The 27011-nt window shown below is 40.5% G+C and overlaps 1 protein-coding gene across 1 annotated transcript in view; it reads right to left on the bottom strand.

Moving 5' to 3' along the window:
• LOC139170034 (dynein heavy chain-like) overlaps positions 1 to 27011 on the bottom strand; it is a gene marked incomplete at its 5' end in the record, with an annotated part of 166978 nt that overhangs the window by 116105 nt on the left and 23862 nt on the right. The window contains 2 exons of the mRNA XM_070756736.1: positions 11291 to 11677; positions 16716 to 16907. Coding sequence (XP_070612837.1) covers positions 11291 to 11677; positions 16716 to 16907 — 579 coding nt within the window. The remainder of the gene's footprint in view (positions 1 to 11290; positions 11678 to 16715; positions 16908 to 27011) is intronic.

The following is a 27011-nucleotide window of genomic DNA, read 5'->3' on the forward strand; positions in this document are numbered from 1 at the left end:
ATTATCTCAGGGACCGCCTTCTGCTGCTCGAATCCCAGCAACCAGTTAGGTCCCACAGAGTGGATCTTCTCCGGGTCCCGTCAACTAAACAATGTCGCTTGGCAGGACCCAGGGGAAGAGCCTTCTCTGTGGTGGCCCCGGCCCTCTGGAACCAACTCCCCCCAAATATTAGAATTGCCCCCACCCTCCTTGCCTTTCGTAAGCTGCTTAAAACCCACCTCTGCTGTCAGGCATGGGGGAATTGAGACCCTCTTCCCCCTAGGCCTTTACAATTCTATGCATGGTATGTATGTATGTAAGTTTGGGGTTTTTTTTATATTAATGGGTTTTTAATTGTTTCTAACATCAGACTACTATTGTACACTGCTTTATTGTTGCTGTTAGCTGCCCCGAGTCTCCGGAGAGGGGCGGCATACAAATCCAATAAATAAATGGATGGATGGATGGATGGATGGATGGATGGATGGATAGATAGATAGATAGATAGATAGATAGATAGATAGATAGATAGATAGATAAATAAATGCCTTAGGTGTACAGTCTTATCAGACACATTAGATGTTCTACAATGTGTTAATTTAAACCGAAGGAAGTTAGCAGCCATCCATCTCCTAGAAAAATGAAATATCCTAGAAAATATTGAAAAGGGAGAATATATTTCCCTGAATGAGAAAAGGAGATACAAAACAAAAAGGTAAATCCATGAATGGAGATTTAATTAGTTTAAAAGAAACAGCTAGTAAAACACGAGGTGGTGACTGCTCTTCAATCTAGTGATGAAGATGCTAAACTAAGAGTGGAAAAACCCAAGTTGTAGACTTACCAGGCTCAGAAGCCAACTGGATGTCTTTGGGCTAGTTACAGAGACAGTATTCAGTCAGTTCACATTGGTTTGGGCCAGTAGTGGTTTCCTACTGGAATGATTTGATTGGATTGGATTTGTATGCCACCCCTCTTCGTAGACTCGGGGCGGCTAACAACAGTAATAAACAGCATATGACAATCCAATATAAACAGTTAAAAACCCTTATTGTAAAACCAAACATACATGCAGACATACCATGCATAAAATTGTAAAGGCCTAGGGGGAAAGAGTATCTCAATCCCCCATGCCTGGCGGCAGAGGTGGGTTTTAAGAAGCTTACGAAAGGCAAGGAGGGTGGGAGCAATTCTTATCTTTGGGGGGAGTTGGTTCCAGAGGGTCGGGGCCGCCACAGAGAAGGCTCTTCCCCTGGGTCCCACCAAGCAACATTGTTTAGTTGACAGGACCCAGAGAAGACCCACTCACACCCATCCAGGCCCCAACAGCCTCCAGACACCGGCACATCACTTCCACTGCTTCGTTGACTGGACATGGGATGGAGATGTAAAGCTGGGTATCATCAGCGTACTGATGATACCTCACCCCATGCCCTTGGATGATCTCACCCAGCGGTTTCATGTAGATATTAATGTAGAATGGTAAAGGACGCCACACCAATAGTAAGAAGTTGAGTTGTGCAGGCAGCTTTGGGCATCTTGCCTGCGCAAGTATGTGTCCCAGTATATATTTTTGCTTCTGTGCATGCACAAGAAGCAAAATAATGTGAGGGAACATGCACGTGCATGAGATTTTGGTGATTTTTTGCTTCTGCACATGCGTGGAAGCAAAAAAAACCCCCACCCAAAATCTCATGCATGCTTGTCCCTTCGCAAGATTTCACAGCGTACTGGTAGCAGCAGTAGGAGCAATCCACCTCTGGTTTGAGTGAACTGGTAGTAGTGACCTGTGAGTGGGCCCGCATACCCATTCACCTGCCCTGCACTATGCTGTCTTATTTAGGTATCTTTTGAAGCCATGCACAAGCATGAAAGCCACACACATGAGCAAAGCACATGCACGGAAGACACACATATGATCGAAGTGTGCACTCACATTTGCAAAGCGGTAGGGAATGTAAGTGAATACCACCTCTGGTTAGTTGGTCCCTCTCTGTGTGCCCTAGCAAGAAGGAGGCAAGGTCGAAAAGCTTTAGAAATATGTTGCCAGGAGAACTGCATGGACTTGGCAACAACTTTTGAAAGGACAGACAATTAAGCAGACTGTATTGTCTCTCCAGGTATTTCATTGATTGACTGATTATCTGCTTTCAAGTTGTTTGGACTCTTAGCAACCACACAGATAAATTGTGTCCATGTTGAGTAGAGAGTTCACATCAATGAAATATTATGGTAACAGGACAAATGCACTTCAACACACCGATACAATGGATATGGATGTCATCTGCACTAAATAGACTGGGCCAGAACAATTGATCCCATCAATCCAGGCTAAAACTACTTTTATTGAGATTGGCCAAAACAAAAGTGTAATCAACACATCCTGCATTTCTCTATCCCAGTCATCTTCTTTACTCCCCCCAAAAAACAAATATACTTGTTGGAATTCTTAGTTTCCTACTACTGTATATCTTACTAATCAGAGCTTAAAGAGTCTTGTTCCTTGTTTGTTAGTTTCCAATCCTGATTAGTGATTGGGTGTCCTGGCAGTTCAGAGAATTATAAAAATGCAGTTGGCATTTTCTGTTGGCTGGAAGTACAGACTGAATGACAAATACTTGAAACTCCACTAAGAAAATAAAATGATTTGTGTGTTGTGTTTATTTGTGTCATAACACAATGGGTTTACAAGATCTGAATAATTAGTTCTGAAGTTAAATTTCAGAGGAGAAGGAGAGGGGGAAGGAGGAGGAGAAGGAGGAGGAGGAGAAGAAGAAGAAAAGAAGAAGAAGAAGAAGAAGAAGAAGAAGAAGAAGAAGAAGAAGAAGAAGAAGAAGAAGAATAGGAGGAGGGGGACGGGGACGGGGAGGAGGAGGAGGGGGATGAGGAAGAGGAGGGGGAGGACAAGGAGGGGGAGGAGGAGGAGGACAAGGATGAGGAAAAGGAGGAGGAGGAGGAGGAGGAGTACGAGGAGGGGGAGAACAAGGAGGAGGAGGAAGGGTAAGGAGTAGGAGGAGGGGAGTACGAGGAGGGGGAGAAGGAGGAGGAGGAGGAGGGGGTGGGAGAGGAGGAGGAAGAAGAAGAAGAGCAACACCAACAACAGCAACAACAATCCAAAGAAGCAAAGGTAACTGGCGAATTAACCTGGACAGAAGCTTTTAACTGCAAAGAGTTTAAACTCTGGGTTTGAGTCCCTTTGTGTTCAACTAAGCAGTTAATGTTTTTAGAATTGTCTTCTCTTGCTCCCAACACAAGGTCACTGTCTCTAAAGCTTTCACAGCAAGGTGGACACAATATGGCTCGTTCGTGCTGGGAACAGATGCTCCTACCAAGCCCTACCCAACCTGATCAGCATGGAAGGGTGACTCTTTCCTTTGGTTCGTGAATGTTCAGATTGATGTATCCAGGTTCACGTGCTGAGAATATGCAACGAGGAGAAAAATGCTCTAGTGTCCTAAGGCTTACGTCTGTGGTAAATCTCTTAATATTATCAACATATACAACCATTTTTTTTTGCAATGGGTCACCCAGTACCCAATGTGGACTTCAAAGATTTAAGCAAGGTGTTCTCTGCCCAGTTTCTGGGTGGGCGTGGCCATGGTGGGTGTGGCCTAGTCAGCCTCTTGCACCACAGTGGATGGTGTCTTCTTTCTCCTCTGAATCTGACATTTGCAAAGGCTGACAGGGAACACTCACAACACTGGAAATTCGGGAAAGCTGTTTTTCAGCCTTCAGAGGGCCTTTGGAGCTTCAGGAGGCCATTTTTGCCCTCCCTGAGCTTTGGATGATTTTATTGAGCCTCTGGGAGGGCAAAAATTGCCTCCTGCAGCTCCAAAGGCCCTCTGAAGGCTGGAAAACATCTTTCCCGAACTTCCAGTGTTGTGAGTGTTCCCTGTCAGCCTTTGCAAATGTCAGATTCAGAGGAAGAAGAAGATACATAAGCTGTAATTTACCCTGATTTAAGAGAAGTGGAGGAGGGCAGTGGAGATGAAGGCAGTGTTCCGTCTAATTTTTTTGGGGGGTGGGCGGAAAAGTATAGTGTCTGAGCGGCAGTCCCTTCAAGACTGGATGGCACAGAAATATTAAATAAATAAATAAATAAATAAATAAATAAATAAATAAATAAATAAATAAATAAATAAAATAAACGAACGAACGAACGAACGAACAAACGAACAAACAAACAAACAAATAAAAAACCCACCCTGTTTTGCCTCAGAGAATTTCAAAATAAAATACTGTACTTTGTGTCTATAACAGTGAGCTCATAATAGGGCAACTCTATCAATATCAAAATGCCACTTAAATATTTGAGCTAGTTTCAAACTAGATTTTGATTTTCTTTCTCTGTTCCTTACTCCCATTCTTTTTCTTTCTCTTTTCCTTCCTCTCTTTTTTCTATCTGTTTCTCTCTCTTCCTCTCTCTCTCCTTCCCTCTCACTCTTTCCCTCTCGGCTTCTGGGCAGGTTTGGAAAACTCTGAGTTGATGATGATTTTTAAGTGAGCGATTGCTCACTGCTCAGCTTAGAGGGAACTATGGATGAAGGCTTAGAAAATCCATCGGATGTTAGTGTTGCTTCTTCAGACAATGGAGGAATAGATAATAGTCCTTGGTTAAGTGCCAAATTTAGGAGGGTAGAGAAAAGAAGAGCTTGGGGGAAGGAGGTTTTGAATCTGCTATTCAGAGAGTGTAAATTTATTACCTCACATCCGAAGATAGCCGGAAATGAAGGACGCTTTTCAGGAAACTGAAGAAGACAAGATGGATGTGTCTGCTGTTTCATATTTAATATTGCATGATTTAACTGTTTGAAATTAGCTTGACCCTGACCCAGAGATAAGGAGATGTTAGAAGCTGACAGCCTGCCCATTAGTAAGAATGTATGATTTTGTAGTTTAGCCTGTGAGATTTGGAATGCACTTGCATGCCTTAGATATACTTTAACATACTCCAGTGTGGAAGAAAATAAATAAAGGAGTGTTGTTTTGAAAATTCAAGCCAGTGAAGAGAGTATTTTGAGGATCAGCAAAGGTAGACCACAACATTCAGTAGCCTGTTCTTCACCCTTCCCAAGCCTCCATGTACGTCCTGCAATTATCTGCAGACTTCTGGGAGGGATCGGCTGGGCAGGCCAGAGCCATCCAAGAGTTGAATTTGGGGCTTCTCTAAACTGCACAGAATCTTAGATAGAGGTTCTCCTGAACCCCTGAGTGTCGTGGTGAAAATTAAAGTCTGTTAGGACCTTAACTCTGGAGGTCGATGGATAGAAGCCTTAATCATTTCTTTAAACAAGATATTTATTCCAAAAAACAGAAATAAAACAAATAAAAGACTGTCTCGAGGGACAGTAGAACATATGCATCTTACATCATGGAGGTTCATGGAGGTAGAGGGAAGAAGATGGAGGAAAAGGAAGTGATGTTTAGAGGAGGATCCAATAATACACACTAGTTAACTGTTTCATTACTGAATGTCTCTGAGGGGCTGTCAATATACAGCGTGACACTGAGAACCCCCAGCAGCCCAGCCCTGTTTCAGGGCAACCTTTGCATCTGAAACTGGGAACATTTGCTTTACAAAAGGGTCAAAACCTTCCCCTTTGGAAACAATTCTTGCTTAAAAAGCAAGAACTTACTTAAACATTCAGGGAGGCCTTGAACAGACTGTGTAGAGGATTGTTGAACAGCCTACAGCATTAGGGGTTTGATTTTTTTTTTCCTGTCGGCAAGTTTGGGGGAAAAAAACAACCAGCAGCCTGAGTAATGAATAGTGACTGAAATCTGACAAGCAGAAACCAGAGCAAGCTCCTTAAGTGGTTTCAGACTGAAGAAGCCTGAATGAAAGGGGTAGAAAAAGGCAAGGTAACATCACCCTCGTGATCAGGGCAGACATAGAGCTAGTCTCCAAAAATAGAGTGGAATGGAATGGAATGGAATGGAGTGGAGTGGAATGGAAAGGAATGGAATGGAATGGAAAGGAATGGAATGGAATGGAGTGGAGTGGAGTGAAATGGAAAGGAATGGAATGGAATGGAAAGGAGTGGAGTGGAGTGGAATGGAATGGAAAGGAATGGAATGGAATGGAATGGAGTGGAGTGGAGTGGAATGGAAAGGAATGGAATGGAATGGAATGGAATGGAGTGGAATGGAAAGGAAAGGAAAGGAATGGAATGGAAAGGAAAGGAATGGAACGGAAAGGAACGGAAAGGAATGGAATGGAAAGGAATGGAATGGAGTGGAATGGAGTGGAATAGAAAGGAAAGGAAAGGAATGGAATGGAAAGGAATGGAATGGAATGGAAAGGAATGGAATGGAATGGAATGGAGTGGAGTGGAGTGGAATGGAAAGGAATGGAGTGGAGTGGAGTGGAGTGGAATAGAAAGGAAAGGAATGGAATGGAATGGAATGGAATGGAAAGGAATGGAAAGGAGTGGAGTGGAGTGGAATGGAAAGGAATGGAATGGAAAGGAATGGAATGGAAAGGAATGGAATGGAGTGGAGTGGAGTGGAAAGGAATGGAATGGAGTGGAGTGGAGTGGAGTGGAATAGAAAGGAAAGGAAAGGAATGGAATGGAGTGGAGTGGAATGGAAAGGAATGGAATGGAAAGGAATGGAATAGGAAGGAAAGGAAAGGAAAGGAAAGGAATGGAATGGAATGGAATGGAAAGGAATGGAAAGGAGTGGAGTGGAGTGGAGTGGAATGGAAAGGAATGGAAAGGAATGGAATGGAATGGAAAGGAATGGAGTGGAATGGAATGGAAAGGAATGGAGTGGAGTGGAATGGAAAGGAATGGAAAGGAATGGAAAGGAAAGGAATGGAATGGAATGGAAAGGAATGGAATGGAAAGGAATGGAGTGGAAGGGAATGGAAAGGAATGGAATGGAGTGGAGTGGAGTGGAATTGAAAGGAATGGAAAGGAATGGAAAGGAATGGAATGGAATGGAATGGAAAGGAACGGAAAGGAATGGAATGGAAAGGAATGGAGTGGAGTGGAGTGGAATAGAAAGGAAAGGAAAGGAATGGAAAGGAATGGAAAGGAATGGAAAGGAATGGAGTGGAGTGGAATGGAAAGGAATGGAATGGAAAGGAAAGGAATGGAATGGAATGGAAAGGAATGGAATGGAAAGGAAAGGAACGGAAAGGAATGGAATGGAATGGAATAATAGAATAGAATAGAATTCTTTATTGGCCAAGTGTGATTGGACACACAAGAAATTTGTCTTGGTGCATATACTCTCAGTATGCATAAAAGAAAATATAGATTAGTCAAGAATCAAGTGGTAGAACACTTAATGATTGTCATAGGTGTTAAATAAGCAATGAAGAAACAATCAATATTAATGAAAATCATAGGATACAAGCAACAAGTTACAGTCATACAGTCCTAAGTGGGAGGAAAAGGGTGATAGGAATGATGAGAAAAAACTAGTAGTAATAGAAGTGCAGACTTAGTAAAAGGTTTGACAGTGTTGAGTGAATTATTTGTTTAGCAGAGTGATGGTGTTCAGGAAAAAAATGTTCTTGTGTCTAGTTGTCTTGGTGTGCAGTGCTCTGTGGTGATGTTTTGAGGATAGGAGTTGAAACAGTTTATGTCCAGGATGTGAGGGGTCAGTAAATATTTTCACCGCCCTCTTTTTGACTCGTGCAGTCTACAGGTCCTCCTTGGAAGGCAGGTTGGCAGCAATTGTTTTTTCTGCAGTTCTGATTTTCCTCTGAAGTCTGTGTCAGTCTTGTTGGGTTGCAGAACCAAATCAAACAGTTATAGAGGTGATGATAACAGACTCAAAAATGCTGCTGAACAAAGCCTTGAGGAGCCAACTTATGCCACTATTTTTTTAAAAAAAAGAATAATTGTTTTAAATTGTTCTCGGCATTCTTCTAAATTTGGTGCTCCATCTGTGAACTACTTCTACAAGATGAAACAAGCCCCCTTGTTTGCAATACAACAAGCAGTTCCTGAATTTGCCAAGCCACTGACGGTCTGTGGATCAACTGGCGCATGTTCGTCTCGCTCAAAATTATTTATGTCTCCGACTTAAGTATCATACTTCTCCCTCTTCCTCCTGCACTGTTGATCCCAGTGGCTATAGAGAGCCACTCGTTCTTTGGAGGAATTCTTCGATGCCAGGGAAAGCATTCAGACTGAGAAATTCAATCTTGCAGAGTTTAAATAGTTCCTTGACAGGATTCCAGACTCCCCAAAATAAGATGTGAATCAGACTTTGGGTATAAATGGCATTAGGATTTTGATATTATTAGAATGTCAGGAACTGGGTGTGTATAGCCTAGAGAAAAGAAGGGCTAGAAGGACATGTTAGCATTATCCCAATATCTGAAAGGCTTCTACACAGATGAGTGGTCAAACTATTCTCCAAAACACCAAAAGGCAAGACAAGAAACAATGGATGGAAATTAACCTTGGATTGGAAGGGACTGAACTTGTAAATTATTTTTTTATTCTACCTATTTTATATCTTACATTACATCCATTTTATATTTCATATATTTCATAGGAATAGAACAAATGTAGGGTAGGGTAGGGTATAATACAATAGAATAATAGAATAGAATAGAACAGAACAGAACAGAATACAATAGAAGATTGATGGTAGAAAAAGACCTCATGGTCCATCTAGTCTGCCCTTATAGTATTTCCTGTATTTTATCATAGGGTGGATCTATGTTTATCCCAGGCATGTTTAAATTACTGTGGTTTTACCAACCAAGTCTGCTGGAAATTTGTTCCAAGGATTTTTCTTTCAGTAAAATGTTATTTTCTCACATTGCTTCTGATCTTTTCTCCAACTAACCTCAGATTGCACCCCCTTGTTCTTGTTTTCACTTTTCTATTAAAAACACTTCCCTCCTGAACCTTATTTAACCCTTTAACATATTTAAATGTTTCGATCATGTCCCCTTCTTTCCCTTCTGTCCTCCAAACTATACAGATTGAGTTCATGAAGTCTTTCCTGATAAGTTTTATGCTAAAGACCTTCCGCATTTTTGTAGCCCGTCTTTGGCCCCATTCACTTTTATCAATATCTTTTTGTAGGTGAGGTCTCCAGAACTAAACACAGTATTCCAATGTGGTCTCACCAGCACTCTATACAGTGGGTTCACAATCTCCCTCTTCCTGCTTGTGATACCTCTAGCTATGCAGCCAAGCATTCTACTTGCTTTCCCTACCACCTGACCGCACTGCTCACCCATTTTGAGACTGTCAGAAATCACTACCCCTAAATCCTTCTCTTCTGAAGTTTTTGCTAACACAATACTCGGATTGAGGATGGGATGAAATATAAAATAGGTCGAATTTTAAAAAAAACAATGTACAGGTTCAGTCCCTTCCAGTCTTTCAACTTTGGATATTCTTGGACTGGAGTAAAGAACTTGTTTCGATTGACTTGAATATCAATCTAAACAGACAATACACAATCCTGATGGGAGATTTCAGCACAAGTCGTCACGCAAGCCCCGGCTTAAATAGACTGCTTGAAAGAGGATGCGATAAAAGGCCAGACATATGCAGAGCTGTTAAAGGTCTTAAAGCCAAATGAAAGATCTATGTCCTGGACAGCATATTGTGCAGTAAGAATGGGGAAAAAGCTCGCGAGCGTCTCAAAAATACCCAGCAGATTACATTTAGAATTGAATTGCCCTTGGGCTTGATTCAGAAAAGCAGTTCTATAATCTTACAGTCTTTCCTGATATACTTAGAAACATGACCCAGTTTCAAATCAGGATAACTAAACATGACTTCACATAAGGGGTGAGGAGGGAGATATGGATGTTTAGCAAACTGTAGCTTGACCTTGCATAACTAGGCCCACAGAACTAGACCCTCCTATTAAACCACTTACACTCAGCAACACTCTTTATTAAAGGGGGTGGGGAAGACTCCAGCACCAAGGAACTCATTAAAGTGCGAAATTACAACAGCAGCAATAGCTAAAAAATTTAATAGAAAGGTAGCCACAAAGGTGAGATCAATACCAGCAGGTAACCTTCTGTAAGACACTGGTCTTTTCGCAGGAGTGTGGAGGGAAGGGAGAAAGGAACAGCGTGGGCACGAATGCCAATTCTGTAGTTCATCCTTTTAAATAACCATCAGTCTCGTCTTTCATGAAGAAGCGGAGTGCTTGCATTTGGTTTCAGTTAATGTCACCTCTTAGGAGCACAAAGGTAAGACACAACATCCCCTCCCATGCCTGTAATGCAACTGGGTTTGAACTGATGCCTGCGTCTACAGCTAAAGCCCACTGCAACAATATCACCAAAAAGACTTCTAGAGTTGTTAACCTGATCCTACATAGCTTCTGCTCCGGCAATCTCACACTACTCACAAGAGCCTACAAAACTTTTGCCAGACCCATCCTAGAAGACAGCTCATCTGTCTGGAACCCATATCACATCTCAGACATCAACACCCTTGAAAACGTCCAAAAATATTTCACCAGAAGAGCTCTTTACTCCTCCACTCGAAACAGAATACCCTACGAAAATAGACTAACAATCCTGGGTCTAGAAAGCTTAGAACTACGACGCCTAAAATACAATTTAAGTATTGCCCACAAGATCATATGCTGCAACGTCCTACCTGTCAATGACTACTTCAGCTTCAACCACAACAACACAAGAGCACGCAACAGATTCAAACTTAATATTAACCGCTACAAACTTGACTGTAAATAATATGACTTTAACAATCGAGTTGTCGAAGCGTGGAACTCATTACCAGACTCAATAGTGTCAACCCCTAACCCCCAACATTTCTCCCTTAGACTATCCACAAGTGACCTCTCCAGGTTCCTAAGAGGTCAATAAGGGGCGTACATAAGTGCACTAGTGTGCCTTTCGTCCCCTGTCCAATTGTCTTTCCTTTATCTCATATATCATATATATATTTTCTTCCTTTCATATATCATCTCCTCTATTTTATATTTTTCTTTATATATATTACCTCATGTCTATTCTCTTCTATATGTATTTTGTATTGGACAAAATAAACAAATAAATAAATAAAATAAAAATAAAATAAATGCTCACAAAAGACCTTACTCATATCAAATGATCTAAGTGCCAAAGCCCACAGCAACAACATCGCCAAAAAGGCTTCAAGAATTGTTAACCTAATCCTACATAGCTTCTGCTCTGGTAATCTCACACTACTAACCACAGCATACACAACTTTCACCAGACCAATCCTTGAATACAGCTCGTCTCTCTAGAACCCACACTGCATATCGGACATAAATAGTGGAATAGTGAAGTCCTCGGAGAGAGGCATATAAATCAGATAGATGATAGATAGATAGATAGATAGATAGATAGATAGATAGATAGATAGATAGATAGATAGATAGAAAGATAGAAAGATAGAAAGATAGAAAGATAGAAAGATAGAAAGATAGAAAGATAGAAAGATAGATAGAAAGATAGATAGATAGAAAGATAGATAGATTGACAGATGATAGAAAGATAGAAAGATAGAAAGATAGAAAGATAGAAAGATAGAAAGATAGAAAGATAGAAAGATAGAAAGATAGAAAGATAGAAAGATAGAAAGATAGAAAGATAGAAAGATAGAAAGATGATAAATAGAAAGATAGATAGATAGATAGATAGATAGATAGATAGACAGACGATAGATAGATAGATAGATAGATAGATAGATAGATAGATAGATAGATAGATAGTCTTCCTGAATTGTTGGTCTCCATCACTGGATCTTTTAAAAAATAGATTTGATAACCATTTGATCAGGATGGTATAAATTATCCTTCCTTAACATGTCTGGACCAGAAAACCTCCAAGATCTTTTCCAGAACTAGGTTTCAGTAGATTCTGACCAGTGAAAATTTTGAGTAGTTCAAAGAACCAGTAAATACCATCTCCGACTGGCTCCACCCCATCTACTCTCTGCCTTCCGATCTCAGCTGGTCAGAAAGAAATGGGGATTTTGCAGTATCATTCTCCTGGAGTGGGAAGGTGTTCTGTCTGGGTCACTCCAGAAGCCAATACCAACCCAAAAAGAGAATCCAGACACACTGATAAAAGTCAAAGGCAGTTTTATAAAATTCAAGAAAAACACAGGTAACAGAAAATGTCCTTACAAACAGGAAAATGCTGTATCTTCAGATATATTCACGAAGGCCAAAAGTCCATGCAGCAATACAGAATTCTTGCTGCCAAGCCAAGGCTGTAGATAGCAGACCTATACCTCCCACGGATCTTCCAAAGCTGCTGGGCCACAAGCCAGGAACAGAGACGCCGAGAAACAAGACAGGATAACGCCACGCCAAGCTGATAACACTCCACATGGCTTAAAGGGCTTGCCTGCCTTTTAAACCCTGCTGATGAGTACCACACCCAAACCCAGCTGTTTCTACTTCAATTGTGAAAATATCTCTTTAACTGCTCCTTTCGTTGCTCTGAACATCGCTGTCTCATGTCAATGACACCTTGTGTGTCATCACCTAATGACTCCAAGCTACTGGCTGGGGAGAGCCCCCCCCCCCGGGGCTCTCATGCTGTTCTCCTTCATCCCATTCCTGATTTTCCTCTCCCCCGTCCGACTGTTCAGCCCCCTAATCTGCGCTGTCATCCTCCTCCGGGCATGGAGCCAGCAGAGACACAGCTGGTCCCTGAGCAGCCTCAGGCTGAATCACAACAGAAGGAAATGGGGATTTTGCAGTATCTTTCCCCTGGAGTGGAGAGAGAATGGGAATTTTGCAGTATCCTTTCCCTGGAATGGGGAGGGAATGGAGATTTTACATTTATTTATTTATTTATTCGACTTCTATGCCGCCCAATCCCGGAGGACTCATTATCCTTCCCCTGCCATGCCTACCAAGTGATGCTCACCAAGCCATGCACGCCCACCAAGCCACTGCCAATGAACTGGTAATTTTAAAATAGCAAATCCCACCAGGGTTTCCAACCCTATATTTTTATGATCCACAATATGTTCTCTAGAGGTTAGACAACAAAATATATTGCTCCAATTTTGCTTTGGGGTTGGGGGTTTTTTTGTACCTCTGTTTGGGCTTCCCAAAAAAAGTGCTTTAGAATAAAAGTAGCTTGCACAATTTAAAAGATAATGTTCCAGCCTTTCAGAACAACAGCCTATATAAAAACATATATAATATAAAACACTCATATTCATTTTCTCACATTAAGTAGAACTTGTTAGTTACCTGGCAATGTTTTCCCTTATTTTTGCCACTCATTTGGTATTAAATATTTAAGCTTAAGCCTCAACTTTTGCACATTTTAATGAGTGCCTTGCTGTGTTTTCGTTTACACCCACTGTACTGTGCTGTACCATGTACTTTGAAATGGAAGTGGTTAGGGTTTCATTTACCCATATGGCAAAATAATACTGAGGCCAGACATTAGTACATACAATCAGGAGGATACATTTAAATAACAGTGATTATCTGTAATGCCTATATACCTATACATAATTTTTAAAGAAACCGAGGAAATAAAAACTAATATAGAGTTAGGAAAAGAGAAAAAGAATGAGAATTCAGAGAGAAAACTAAAAAAAAGTGCAATAGAAAAAAAAAACTAAAAAAGAAAAAGAAAGGATACAAAGAAGTAGCTTCCAATCTTTAAGGCAGTTAAAACTAGAATTATACTCTTACTCTTTTATTACAGCTTTTTGCTGTACGGTGAAAATGGCTTATCCCTAATTGTATGCTGTGGTAGCAGTGCAAGGAATAAATAGCTAAATAAGGTGCATAATAAAAGGACAGGAGAGAATGTCAGAGAAAATCTACCACACCGTTTCTTTGGAAAGCCATTTTAAGTATTGCCACTAAAATGAGAGAAGAAAAACACACACACCAGAGGTGAGATGCTACCGATTCGGACTGGTTTACCTGAACCGGTAGTAAAAAATGCTACAAGATTGGGTGAATGGGTACATCCGACGATCAGCTGTGGGATGATCAGCTGTGCCGCATGATCTAGATTCCCCACCACTGTTCTACTTACCTTTGCAGACTGATGACATAAAAAGCAGGGGGTTGCACTAGAAGACCTCCAAGATTCCTTCCAACTCTTATTCTATTCTATTCTATTCCATTCCATTCCATTCCATTCCATTCTTACCATACTCTTTAAATTCTTCTCAAAATGCTCTTTTTTCAGCACTGCACGAAGCAAACCAGTAGCAAATTTCAGAGGATTTCACCTCACTCCCCCCCCACCTCTCTCACACACAAATATCCAAATCCACAATTGATATTTCACAGCTGGGTTATTAAGGCAGAGAGAAACCTCAGATATTTAAATTGTGTGTGTGTTTCTATTCTAAAAGCTATAAAAGTGCTCTTAAAACCATATTCAATTTCTATGGGGAAGGGAAAACTTAGAACAAAGTGAAGGCAATTACTATAATTAAGTTGTTTCAAGTGGCTTATAAACAGGGCATGTTTATTTGAATGTAATAGCATAGCTACATTTGCAGATCCATTGATACTATACGGTCAACACAACACTTAATCTCTCTTCAATGGCTAATCTAAGATGCTCCAGTTGGGTGTAATATTCACACAGCTACACACTTTGAGACTACACACTTTGAGACTGAACCCAAAGCTCTGCAGACCTCAAGTAAATACATACTCATGACCTTTTGGTGGCAAACGTGAACACAACACATTTTGGTAATTTTAATTCTAAAACCTATGTTTTCTATTGAGTATTACATATGCATATTCTACACAGTTAATGAATCTGAGAGTTATTATCTTTTTAAGGGCTTGGAGAGTCAGAAGAAAGCACAAGGGAAGAAGAAGAAAAAACTGTTCTTCCATATTCTCATTCATTTTCTCTCTCTCTCTCTCTCACACACACACACACACACACACACACACACCTTCTGTACTGCAAATATTTTAATGATATACAGAATACAAACACAAGGAACTGTGGGGTTTCATTGAGTTAAACCTCGGGAGAACAGAAACAGGCTTGAATTTTAAAAAGTCAAGGAATAGAAAAAGAGGAATGGATGGATGGATGGATGGATGGATGGATGATTGAACAAATTTAATCTGCAGAATAACACAGTTGGAAAGAACCTTGGAGGTCTCCTAGTCCAACCCCCTGCACAGGCAGGAAACCCTATACCATTTCAGAGAAATGGTTATCCAATCTCCTCTTAAAAACTTCCAGTGTAAAATATATAAACGATAGATAGATAGATAGATAGATAGATAGATAGATAGATAGATAGATAGATAGATAAAGATATAGATAGAGTTGAATTAGAGAGATAGAGATAGAGATAGAGTTGAGTTAAAAATATAGATTCAGAGATAGAGATAGAGTTGAGTTAGAGATATAGAGATAGATATAGAGATAGTGATAGAGATACACACATACACATACATACTATGTTTGTATATGTGTGTATCTCTATCTGTCTGTCTATCTATCTATCTATCTGTCTGTCTGTCTGTCTGTCTGTCCGTCCGTCCGTCCGTCCGTCCGTCCGTCCGTCCGTCCGTCCGTCCGTCTGTCTGTCTATCTATCTATCCATCTATATCTGCCTGGAACTCACTACCTGACTCTGTGGTTTCATCACCAAGCCTACAAAACTTTACCCTTACTTAGACTGTTCACTGTTGACCTCACCCGATTCCTAAGAGGTCAGTAAGGGGTGTGCATAAGTGCACCAGCCTGCCACCCATCCCAGTCCAATTGCTCTCTCATATCAGCACCCATCTTATGTATATAACCAATGTTATATCTATGTATATTACAAATACATACGTGACAAATAAAATAAAAAATAAACACACAAACAAACAGTGAACCTTTTCCTGAGGTTTACTGCAGGGTGATTTATAGATTTATAGTCTGAAAACATCTATTTCTGTCTACTGCAAAAAAAGAAAAAAACAAGCAGATGCATCCTAGAAAGAAACACCTAGATGTCATTTTAGCAATCTTTGGCCATAAGATCTCCCCAGGAGAATGGAAATCGGAGCATACCGGAAGAAATTGTATTTCCTTCTGCAATTTCTCCCCCTCCTTCTTAGTATAGTATAGACTGATACATTTCAGTCTATTTATTCCCTTACATTTCTCCAGATCCTATTCAGTAAATTGTATTGCTGGGATGTTTGCATTAAAGCTTCATCTGCATTGCCAGTACTGCTGCAAAGCAAAAACAACAACAACAACAAAGCAATAACAAGAATCATTTTGTAATATTTATAAACAAGAAACATGCCAAAAAATAGGTGGGGGGCATGTAGTCTTTCACTACATCCATCATTATCTGTTGGGGTCTGATACAGCGAGGAACATTGGCTTCAGGCCATGATGCAGCACCATTTGAGAGCTGAATGGGCAAGGACACACACACACAAACACACACAAACACAATAAACAAAACATGCAAGCAAACAAAAACACACACACGGAACAAAACAGGTAAGCAAACACAAACACACACACAATTAAAAAAAACATTACTATGTTTCCCAGTAGCGTGAAATTTCCTTTTCTCTGTTTTTCTTCCCCAAACCCCAAAAACTTTAACCTTAGACTGTCTACAGTTGACTGTCACCCAAGTCCTAAGAGGTTGTAAGGGGCACGCCAAAGTACACCATCATGCCTACTGTCCCTGTCCTATGGTCCTATTGTCCAAATTTACCTATACCTACTTTGCTTTTGTTTATGTTTATACCATACCTGTCTATATATAGCGAGCTACCTAGATAGAGAGACAGACAAAAAGACAGATAGACTGATAGACTGATTGATAGATAGATAGATAGATAGATAGATAGATAGATAGATACTGTAGATGATAGATAGATAGATAGATAGATAGATAGATAGATAGATAGATGGATGGATGGATGGATGGATGGATGGATGGATGGATGGATGGATGGGTGGGTGGGTGGGTGGGTGGGTATGGGTGGGTGGGTGGGCGGGCGGGCGGGCGGGCGGGCGGGCGGGCGGGCAGGCGGACAGACAGACAGACAGATAGATAGATATCCTGAGTAAGAAAAGGCAAATCACTCAATACTATCTTTTAGTATTTTTAGAGAATGCCAACTGCATATGAAAGGAAGATTTTTACTGATATTATATGCTTGGATTTTCGAAACAAATAGCCAATACGTTTCTTAGTATCCATGAGATATGAGGATAGGTCCTTTTATTGGCTGCTAATTGGGAAAGGGGGGGGGAATAAATGAGCAATTTTCACATGGAGGTAACAGCGAGCAGTCCTTAAGGATATATGATCATTCATTTGTTTGGCAAATGATGTTGAATTGGATTAAGAGGATACGTAATGCCCAATAAGTAATGTCCATGATGTGGACATGTTGAAGGAAGTATCAACTAAATGTCACAAAGTATGCACTGATATAGTCTGGGGCCAAAACAATTTTTTATCTGTCTCTCTTTCTCTTTATCTCTCTCTCCATATAACATGCAAATGAATATATAATATGATATATGACATGACATGACATAACATAACACAACATAATATAAATGACACATACACACATTTTTAATTTGTTCTATCTATCTATCTATCTATCTATCTATCTATCTCATCCATCCATCCATCTATCCATCTATCATTAGTTAAAGTTAGCGTTGTTTTTGCTCCAGAAAATATCACACTTTGGAATAATGGAACCCAAGTCATCTGAACTATACAGAAATAAATAAATATTTATTAAAATTATTAAAGATTTTTGAGCTGAAAACTCAGTTTAGGATGTTAAATATGAAACAGATAAATTTGAAGATAAGAAGATTAGGAAAGTTTTTTTGTTTTTGTTTTGTTTTAAAAATCAAACCTCAGAGTCATTATTTAAATTGGTGGCACATCTACATTTGAGGAAGACATATACAATAATTTTGGTTGCAGTAGTTGAAAAAGAATCTAAAACAGCTGTTTAAAAGTCTTTTAGTATCAAAAGATACCAAAAACGATTAGTATCAAAAGATACCAAAAAGATACTAAAAATGATTAGAGTTATCATATATCTTTCCTATGAGAAAAGGCAAGCATGTTTGAGAATTACATGATTGGAGTATCAAATACCATACATAGCATGGCAAAACAGACACCGAGACATTCTTATCCCTTTCTCAAAATTTCAAGACCAGTGATCATCCAATGAAGATGAGCAGAAGGAGATAACAGACCAAAGGAAGCAATTCATCTCAAACCACATCATTAATCTCAGGAATTAACCGTCTCAAGATGTGGGATTGGCCATTAATTTAGATGGCACTAAACAGAGAACAGGCAAAACAATTGCAATTCTCTCAAAAGCTACAATATTTGGCTGGAAGAGTCAACAAAGCTTCTGTGTTGAGGGCAACAGTTTTTCAAATGCTACTTGTGAAAACTAAGGGTGGGAAATGAATCTTCTCCATTTGTTATCTGCAAGCACTTGTTCTCATATCTTAAGAAATTGGGGAGACCCTTCGAGAGCTGTATGCGATGTAATTTCATTTCAATGTATGTAGATTAGTGTACATTCAAAAGTGACAATATTCTATTCTATTCTATTCTATGCTATGCTATGCTATGCTATTCTATTCTATTCTACTCTATTCTACTCTAATCTAATCTACTCTACCCTAACCTACCCTACTTCTATTCTATTCCTATGAAATGTATGAAATATAAAATATATATAATATAAAGTGTTTTTATCACCAAAGCCCCAAAACATTAACCTTAGACTGTCTACTGCTAACCTCACTGCATTCCTAAGAGGTCTGTAAGGGATGCTTCCACATTTTCAAGCTGCCCGTGTGAACCAAGCACATGTGCAAAAGGATGCACACGTTCACGTTTTTGGTGCTGCTGGGTGAACAGGTACATAAACGATGTGAATCCCACCCCTGTTTACAGTCCCAATGAAGTTATTTTTCCCTTGCTGGTGTATAGCAAATATCCTAAAATTTATCTCTGCTAATTTACCATCTTGCATGTCATCTAAAATATCTTATTCCTAGGATGGATGAGTAAAAGACTTCTATTATCCTCCACCCCTATCCCCCACTTGTAACCAAGAGATAGAAATGTGTGAATCAGAGAAATTTGTAAATAGAAGATATTACAGAATAAGATGCATAGCTAAGACAGAACAGTTAATCAACCCTGGCTATGGGGTACAAAATTGCATGTTCTCTGTGGTTTGACATGATAATGCTAGCCCAGAATATTCAACCGTAATTAATATTCACATGATATAAAGAAGTAACAGTTACAATGGTACTCGCTTTCAGCATTAATCCTTTGGGATGCCTAATTGTGAAAAGTGGGGGGGAAACTAGCTTTACAAAAGTTAATTAATATTTTGGTTATTTAATCAAGGAAGGAGTATATCCCTGCAAGCTTTTATCTCCTGTGATGGTTTTTTAAGTTTGAAGCACAGGTTCCCTTGAATTTCTTGGTGCAAAGCTTCTGAGAAGCAACCTAGAGGTAAGGAGAAATTCCCTGACAGGTAAAACAATTAATCAATAGAACAACTTGCTTCCAGAAGTTGTGGGTGCTCCAACACTTTAAAGAAGAGATTGGATAATCGTTTGTCTCAAATGGTATAGGATTTGCTGCCTGAGCAGAGTCTGCAACCTTGATAACTTAAGGCTTGTGGACTTCAAACTTTTGCTACCAGTACTGTGAACCTGACCAAAATTTTGCTACCAGTACCTGACTGTAGCCGTAGGAGCCCACCACTGGTTGTCACAACCTACTCCTTCTGTTGATAATTTAGGGCTTGCATTGGCTGCCGATCAGTTTCCCGTCACAATTCAAACAGTTGGTCATGACCTTTAAAGCCCTACATGGCATTGGACCAGAGTACCTCCGGAACCGCCTGCTACCGCACGAATCCCAGCGACCGATAAGGTCCCAGTTGGCCTTCTCCGGGTCCCGTCGACTAAACAATGTCATTTGGTGGGCCCCAGGGGAAGAGCCTTCTCTGTGGCGGCCCCGGCCCTCTGGAACCAACTCCCCCCGGAGATTAGAACTGCCCCACCCTCCCTGTCTTTCGTAAACTACTCAAGACTCATTTATGCCGCCAGGCATGGGGGAGTTAAGATATTCCTTCCCTTAGGCCATTACAAGTTATGCATGGTATGTTTGTGTGTATGTTTGGTTTTATAATAAGGGTTTTTAGTTGTTTTATTAATTGGATTGTTACAGGTTGTTTTTTATCATTGCTGTTAGCCGCCCCGAGTCTACGGAGAGGGGCGGCATACAAATCCAATAAATAAGTAAGTAAGTAAGTAAGTAAGTAAGTAAGTAAGTAAGTAAGTAAGTAAGTAAGTTAATTAATTAATTAATTTCATCCAAGAAACTTCTTCAGCTCTGATTGGATGGTAGAGAATGGGATTGAATGTCATTTCTTCCAGAGAGTCCTTGAGGCCACCTGGAGGTTTCAACTTTCTAAAATAATGCAAATGACCAGCTGTCTACAAGGAATATAAATCCTTCCAGTCAGAGCTCAATAAACTTCTTGAATGACAAGTGAAACATCTTCAAAGACAAACCAGAAAGTCCAGTTGCCTCTTGAAAAAGCACGTTTGGGACAACATCGGTGATGTTACCCAGCAGTGAAACATCTGCAAGAAAACACCTAAGCTCAGCAAGCATCAACGACCTCACAAAATGCAACTGTATAGCACAAATAATGAAATAATAATAATAATAATACATGAGCTAATCGACCAGCAAACATTTAGTTAAGATAGGTAGGCATAAGAATGCCTTCAACTGTCTAACAAGATTTCTACCCAACTGCAGATACCTCTCGGGAAAGTCTTTTCTCACCCAGATGCTTAGAAAATCTTGATATTATTCAGACGACATCTCTCCTAACAACCAGATATTGTTAGGAAAAAACAGACCATGCAATTGCTGTGCCCTAAATCTGGATAATTTCTGAAGGAGTCATTGATACTCTTTCTGCTGCTCTAACTTTGTAGCAGCCAGATGAATTTATCAGCGATGAAACCTACAGTGGTACCAGAATGAATTACGGTACCAGAATGAATTACGAACTTAATTCATTTTGTGACCAGGTTCTTGAGTAGAAAGGTTCATAAGAAGAAGCATTTTTTCCCATAGGAATCAATGTGAAAGCAAATGAAGTGTGCGATTGGGAGGGTAGAGGCCCTGTTTCCTCCCAGGAGATTCCTAGAGAGACCCACGGAGGCTTCTCCCTGCTTTTTCCGGCCCTGTTTCCTCCCAGGAGATTCCTAGAGAGGCCCCACGGAGGCGTCTCCCTGCCTTTTACGGTTATAGTTTCGGAGGCTCGGGTTTGTAAGTGGAAAATGGTTCTTGAGAAGAGGCAAAAAAATCTTGAACACCCAGTTCTTATCTAGAAAAATTCATAAGTAGAGGCGTTTGTAGGTAGAGGTACCACTGTACTTAGCTGATGTATTGGTTTGGAAGCGTGCACCACTTCGCCGGGTGCACACCACCATCATGCATTGTTTTTTCATCCTCTGTGCATGCCTGAAGCATCCTGCACATCCTGTGTGTGGTTAAAAAAAGAGAAAATGGCAACATCTGGACAGGTGGACAGAGCCTCGAACGGGGGCGAATGGGTAGCATTTCACCCCTGGCATTTATGCATGTCCTAAAAATAAGCAGTGCTGTAGTTTCAAGCTGAGCATCAGGGAGAAACAAAGCTGGTAGGGACATAATATAGGATATTTATTTAATGGGATGGTCCTATATCAGCACTACAAGCAAACTGCATTCATGCAGCATGTTGCCTGAGGTTTTGTTAAGCTTAAGAGCTGGACAAAGCTAAAGACAGCAGGAGATAACCGTCTGAAGATATCCAGTTTCAGAATGAGCGGAATCAAACTACAAGGCTCCATTAATCATTTAGAGAAACAGAAAGACATTCTCCATTAAAAAACACAAAAAAAACCCCACCTCCTCCTAAGTATTTCTGGATCTTTTGTTGAGTGTGTTCGAATGCCTACAATCAGCAATTTTGGAGGACAGATTGAACAGCATCCCAACATCACAGAGGTCATCCTTATTTGCAATGTGTTAATGAAATTTATATTATTATGTTATGTTATTACATTATGCTATTTATACTAACAACTTATCTCTGATTTGAGAGGGAGACTGTTTCCCTGAATATATGATGAGCTACCCTAACAATTTCCATCCAAACAAGTTCACATTTTGCAAATGTGTTTGGCACCTACAAGAATAAAGTTAATCTTTAGGAGTAGATTTCATTAATTTTATATATATATATATGCCTGTCTGTCTGTGTGGGTAGGTACAAACAACATATGGCTATGCATACGATAATAATATGATACTTTCCTGATGGTGGGCAATTTTTAAATCAGCTAATTTCTTCCATACGATGCAATTTTATTGTTTTCCTGCAGAGAAGTTGTATACTATAAGAAAAACAACCTTGAATCTGATAGTATGACACCGAACACTAGAATTCAAGAAATGTCCACATGTGCTTTTGATTTGTAAGGAACCACATGAATAATGAAGAACGGCATTGATAAATTATGAATATATAAAAATACATTGGAAGAAGATAAATTTTCATTATGAAAAGTTTCATCTCATTCTCCTTCTTAGACAAGCAGAGTCCAAACATTTCTCTGTCTATTCCTGTTTCTATCTATCTCTGTCTCTGTCTATGCCTGTCTCTGTTTCTGTCTCTCTGTCTCTCTGTCTCTCTGTCTCTGTCTATCTATGTCTGTCTATCTGTCTGTCTGTCTGTCTATCGATCTATCTATTGATCTAGCACTCTAGCACTCTAGCTATCAATCTATATTTATGAATCTATAATCTGTCTGTCTGTCTGTCTGTCTGTCTGTCTGTCTGTCTGTCTGTCTGTCTATCTATCTATCTATCTATCTATCTACCTATTTATTTATCTATCTATCTATCTATCTATCTATCTATCTATCTATCTATCTATCTATCTATCTATCTATCTCACTCTATATTTATCTTTATGCATTTATTATCTATCTATCTATCTATCTATCTATCTATCTATCTATCTATCTATCTATCTATCTATCTATCTATCTATCTATCTACCTACCTACCTACCTATCTATCTATTTATCTATCCATCTCACTATATATTTATCTTTATGCATTTATCTATCTATCTATCTATCTATCTATCTATCTATCTATCTATCTATCTATCTATCTATCTATCTATCTATCTACCTATTTATCTATCCATCTCACTATATATTTATCTTTATGCATTTATTATCTATCTATCTATCTATCTATCTATCTATCTATCTATCTATCTATCTATCTATCTATCTATCTATCCATCCATCCATCCATCCATCCATCCATCCATCCATCCATCCATCCATCCATTCTATCTGTGAGCAAGAGATAGATTGGATAGTGTGACATCTTGCATAGGATCGAAACAGAAAAACAAAATGAGTTCTCAATGTAGTCTACTCAACTAGGTGAGGACTTTAAGAAGCTATTGTTCTTTTGGGTCTTTCAAATTAATGCCTGAGTAATTCACAATGCTATTTTTTTTAAAAAATGCTGTAGAGGAGAAGCAAGGTTGACTAAAAAAGAAAAGAAAAAAGAATATTCTTCCCATTTTAGATATGAAAATAGTGCCATCCATTATCAGTGCTGATGTTATTTATAAGATTTTAGCATAGGGATTTCTTTGACCTGTAACAGCTGCCTTCGGCATTAATTCCCTTTCCTATAAAATCAGGTCACATCTACCTGTGGTTTGCAACATAGCTTTAAGAAGTCTCTTATTTTTGAGGTAATAAAGAACATGTCTCCTTTTTATGACCCCCATAAAACCTTCCAGGGTGGAGTCAGGGTAATTGAATGGAGCAGAGCGTTTAGTGCCCTTCCTAATGCCAATGTGGATTTTATTCAGCAGAGACATTCTCATTATGCCCAGAGAGAAATATCTGCCTCTACCTAGGATCGAACTCTCAGCCTCATGATTGTGAGATGAGAGCTACACCATTAGGCCACCGCACCACTAGCAATAAAGAACATGTATTCTAAGAATTCTTAATGCCCCACACCTCTGCTTTTGGGTTCACTGTTAGATCACTACTATTTTATTTAGATTATTATTAGAGTTGGAAGGGACCTTGTAGATCATCTAGTCCAGAGGTCCCCAACCGCTGGTCCGCGGACCGGGGCCGGGCCGTTGGGGCTTTTCAGCCGGTCCGCGGCGCCAGGGCCCCCTCGGCCTTTCCGCACCACCAGCGGCGCTCCCCCCGCCAGCCAGCCAAGCCCCGCGCCCGCCGGAACCGGCTCCTCGCTCTCCCCCCGCTGCCCGCCGCGTTTGCAGGAGGTGGGGAGGGTTGGGCGGCCCGCCAAGGCCAGGTGGGACGCCGCTGCCCCCCCTTCCCTCTCTCTGCCCGCCGCTGCGCCTCCTTGACGCCGAGAGGAAATGCCGGCAAAGGCTTTCCTCAGCGAAGGCCGGCGAAGGTGATATTGAATGTCGGGGGAGAACGGGCGGTTGCGCGCGCTCCCTATCTCCCTGCTAGCCCAAAATAAGAAAAACCTTTGCCGGCGAAGGCTTTTCTTATTTTGAATATTCCGAGTGGGCTAGCAGGGGGATAGGGAGCGCGCATAACCGCCCGTTCTCCCCCAACATTCAATATCACCTTCGCCGGCCCCGCCTCTCCTGCAAACCCCCTTGCTGAGAGCCCGGGGCAAAAGTGCTCTCGCAAAGGTGAGGCGGGCAGGGCGTGCGCGCGTCATCGCTGAGAAGAACGGAGAGAGAACGAGAGTGAGTGAGAGCAACAGACAGCAAGATAGAGAGAAAGTGAGAAAGAGAGAGTGAGAAAGGGGGGGGAGAGAAAGAGATAGCAAGAGAGAGAACAAGAGAGAGAAAGAGCGTGAGAAAGAAAACAAGAAAGAGTGAGAGAGAGAGAAAGCAAAAGAGACAGAAAGAAAACAAGAGAGAGAAAGTGAGAAGAAGAGAGAGAAAGAGGGGGAGAGAGAGAGAAAGAGAGAGGGGGGAGAGAGAGAAAGAGAGGGAGAGGGAGAAAGAGAGAGGGAGAGGGGGGAGATAGCAAGAGAGGGAGAGAGGGAAAGGGGGAGAGAGGGGGGAGAGAAAGAGAGAGGGAGAGAGAGAGGAGATAAAGGAAGAGGAGAGAGAGAAAGGAAGAGAAAGAAAGAAAGAGGGATAGAAAGAGAGAGAGAGTGAGAGATGCTCAGTGAGCCTTTCTTTGAAGTTGCCTTTCTTTCTTTCTTTCTCTTTCTTGCTTTCTTTCTTGCTCTTTTTCTTGCTCTCTTTTACCTTCCCTTCCTCTATTTCTTCTTTTCTTTCTCCTTCCTACCTTCTTCCCTTACTCTCCCCTTTCATAAGTTTCCTTGCTTCCTTCCTCTGTTCCTGTACCTTCCCCCTTTCTTTCTTTCTTTCTTTCTTTCTTTCTTTCCTTCCTTTCCTCCCTCCATTTCTTGCTTTCCTTTTCCTTCCTCCCTTCTTTCCTCCCTCATTCCCTTCTTTCACTCCTTCCTCTCTTACTCTCCCCTTTCACACCTTTCCTTGCTTCCTTTGCACCCTTCTTTTGTGCCTGTCCCTTCCCTCTTTCCTTCCTTCCTTCCCACCCTCCGTCCATTCATTCACCCATTCCTCTCTTGATCGCCCCTTTTACGGCGCCGCTGACAGCTAGCTCCCCCCCCACCGGGCCATGGAAAACTGGTCTAGCTTAAAGCCGGTCCCTGGTGCAAAAAAGGTTGGGGACCTCTGATCTAGTCCAACCCCCCCACTCAAGATGTATGCTCATTATTAGCTAAAAATGCTGATTTTCTGCAGTGATGGGTTCCTATGGGTACAGTCAGGTACGCAGAGCCGGTAGAAAACTTTTGGTCAGGTACGCAGAACCAGTAGAAAAAAAATGATTCTATTTTTCTTTTTTCCCTTCTGGGCTCTGGGTATGTTTTTCCTATCACAGTAAATGAGGTTGAATGTGTATAATTTTAAAAGAACTGTGCGTGTGTACGTCTGTATGTATACATATACATGCAGTTTATATAGTAGATAATGTATATTTTTGTGTGCCTGTGTGTAATATGATAAGGTCCCACAGAGTTGGCCTTCTCCGGGTCCCATCGACTAAACAATGTCGTTTGGCAGGCCCCAGGGGAAGAGCTTTCTCTGTGGCTGCCCCGGCCCTCTGGAATCAACTCCGCCCAGAGATTAGAAATGCCCCCACCCCCCTTGTCTTTTGTAAACTACTCAAGACCCACCTATACCGCCAGGCATGGGGGAGTTGAGACACCTTTCCCCAAGGCTCTTTATATTTTATATTTGGTATGTATGTGTTGTTTGGTTTTTAAATATGATAGGGTTTTATATGCTTCTTTTTTAATATTAGATTTGTTTCGCTATAATATTGTTTTTTATTATTGTTGTGAGCCGCCCCGAGTCTTTGGAGAGGGGTGGCATACAAATCTAATTAATAATAATAATAATAATAATAATAATAATAATAATAATAATAATAATAATAATTATTATTATTATTATTATTATTATTATTATTATTATTATTATTATTATTATTATATATACATAGAATTAAATAGTATATTTTGGATGTTGAGTAATAGTAAATAGACAGGGAAATTGTATCTCTTTGAGGCGAGGAGAATGCCGTCCGCCCCCCCCCCCCTTCTCTCTGCCAGGACTTCAAAAATTCCCATTAAAAACAAATAACATTTTCTTGTTCCTGCCGTTTGTCCTCTGCTGTAAATATTTGTTTTGAAATTACGAACATAATTTTTATTCACATGCAAAACTCTTGGAGTGGCCATCGCCATTTTAGCGGTTTGTTTTGAGAAGGTGCTGCCAAGCTGAGTGAGTGAGTGAGTGAGTGAGTGAAAAATTAGTCCATCAGAGTGATTTGCTTTTCTTCAAGGCACTGGGATAACGTTTTGCTGCAACTCAGTAGTTTTGTAATGTCGGAGTCGGACTGCTTCAAGGCTCAACTT

This window comes from Erythrolamprus reginae, chromosome 7 (assembly GCF_031021105.1).
Source record: "Erythrolamprus reginae isolate rEryReg1 chromosome 7, rEryReg1.hap1, whole genome shotgun sequence".
Taxonomy (NCBI): Eukaryota; Metazoa; Chordata; class Lepidosauria; order Squamata; family Dipsadidae; genus Erythrolamprus; species Erythrolamprus reginae.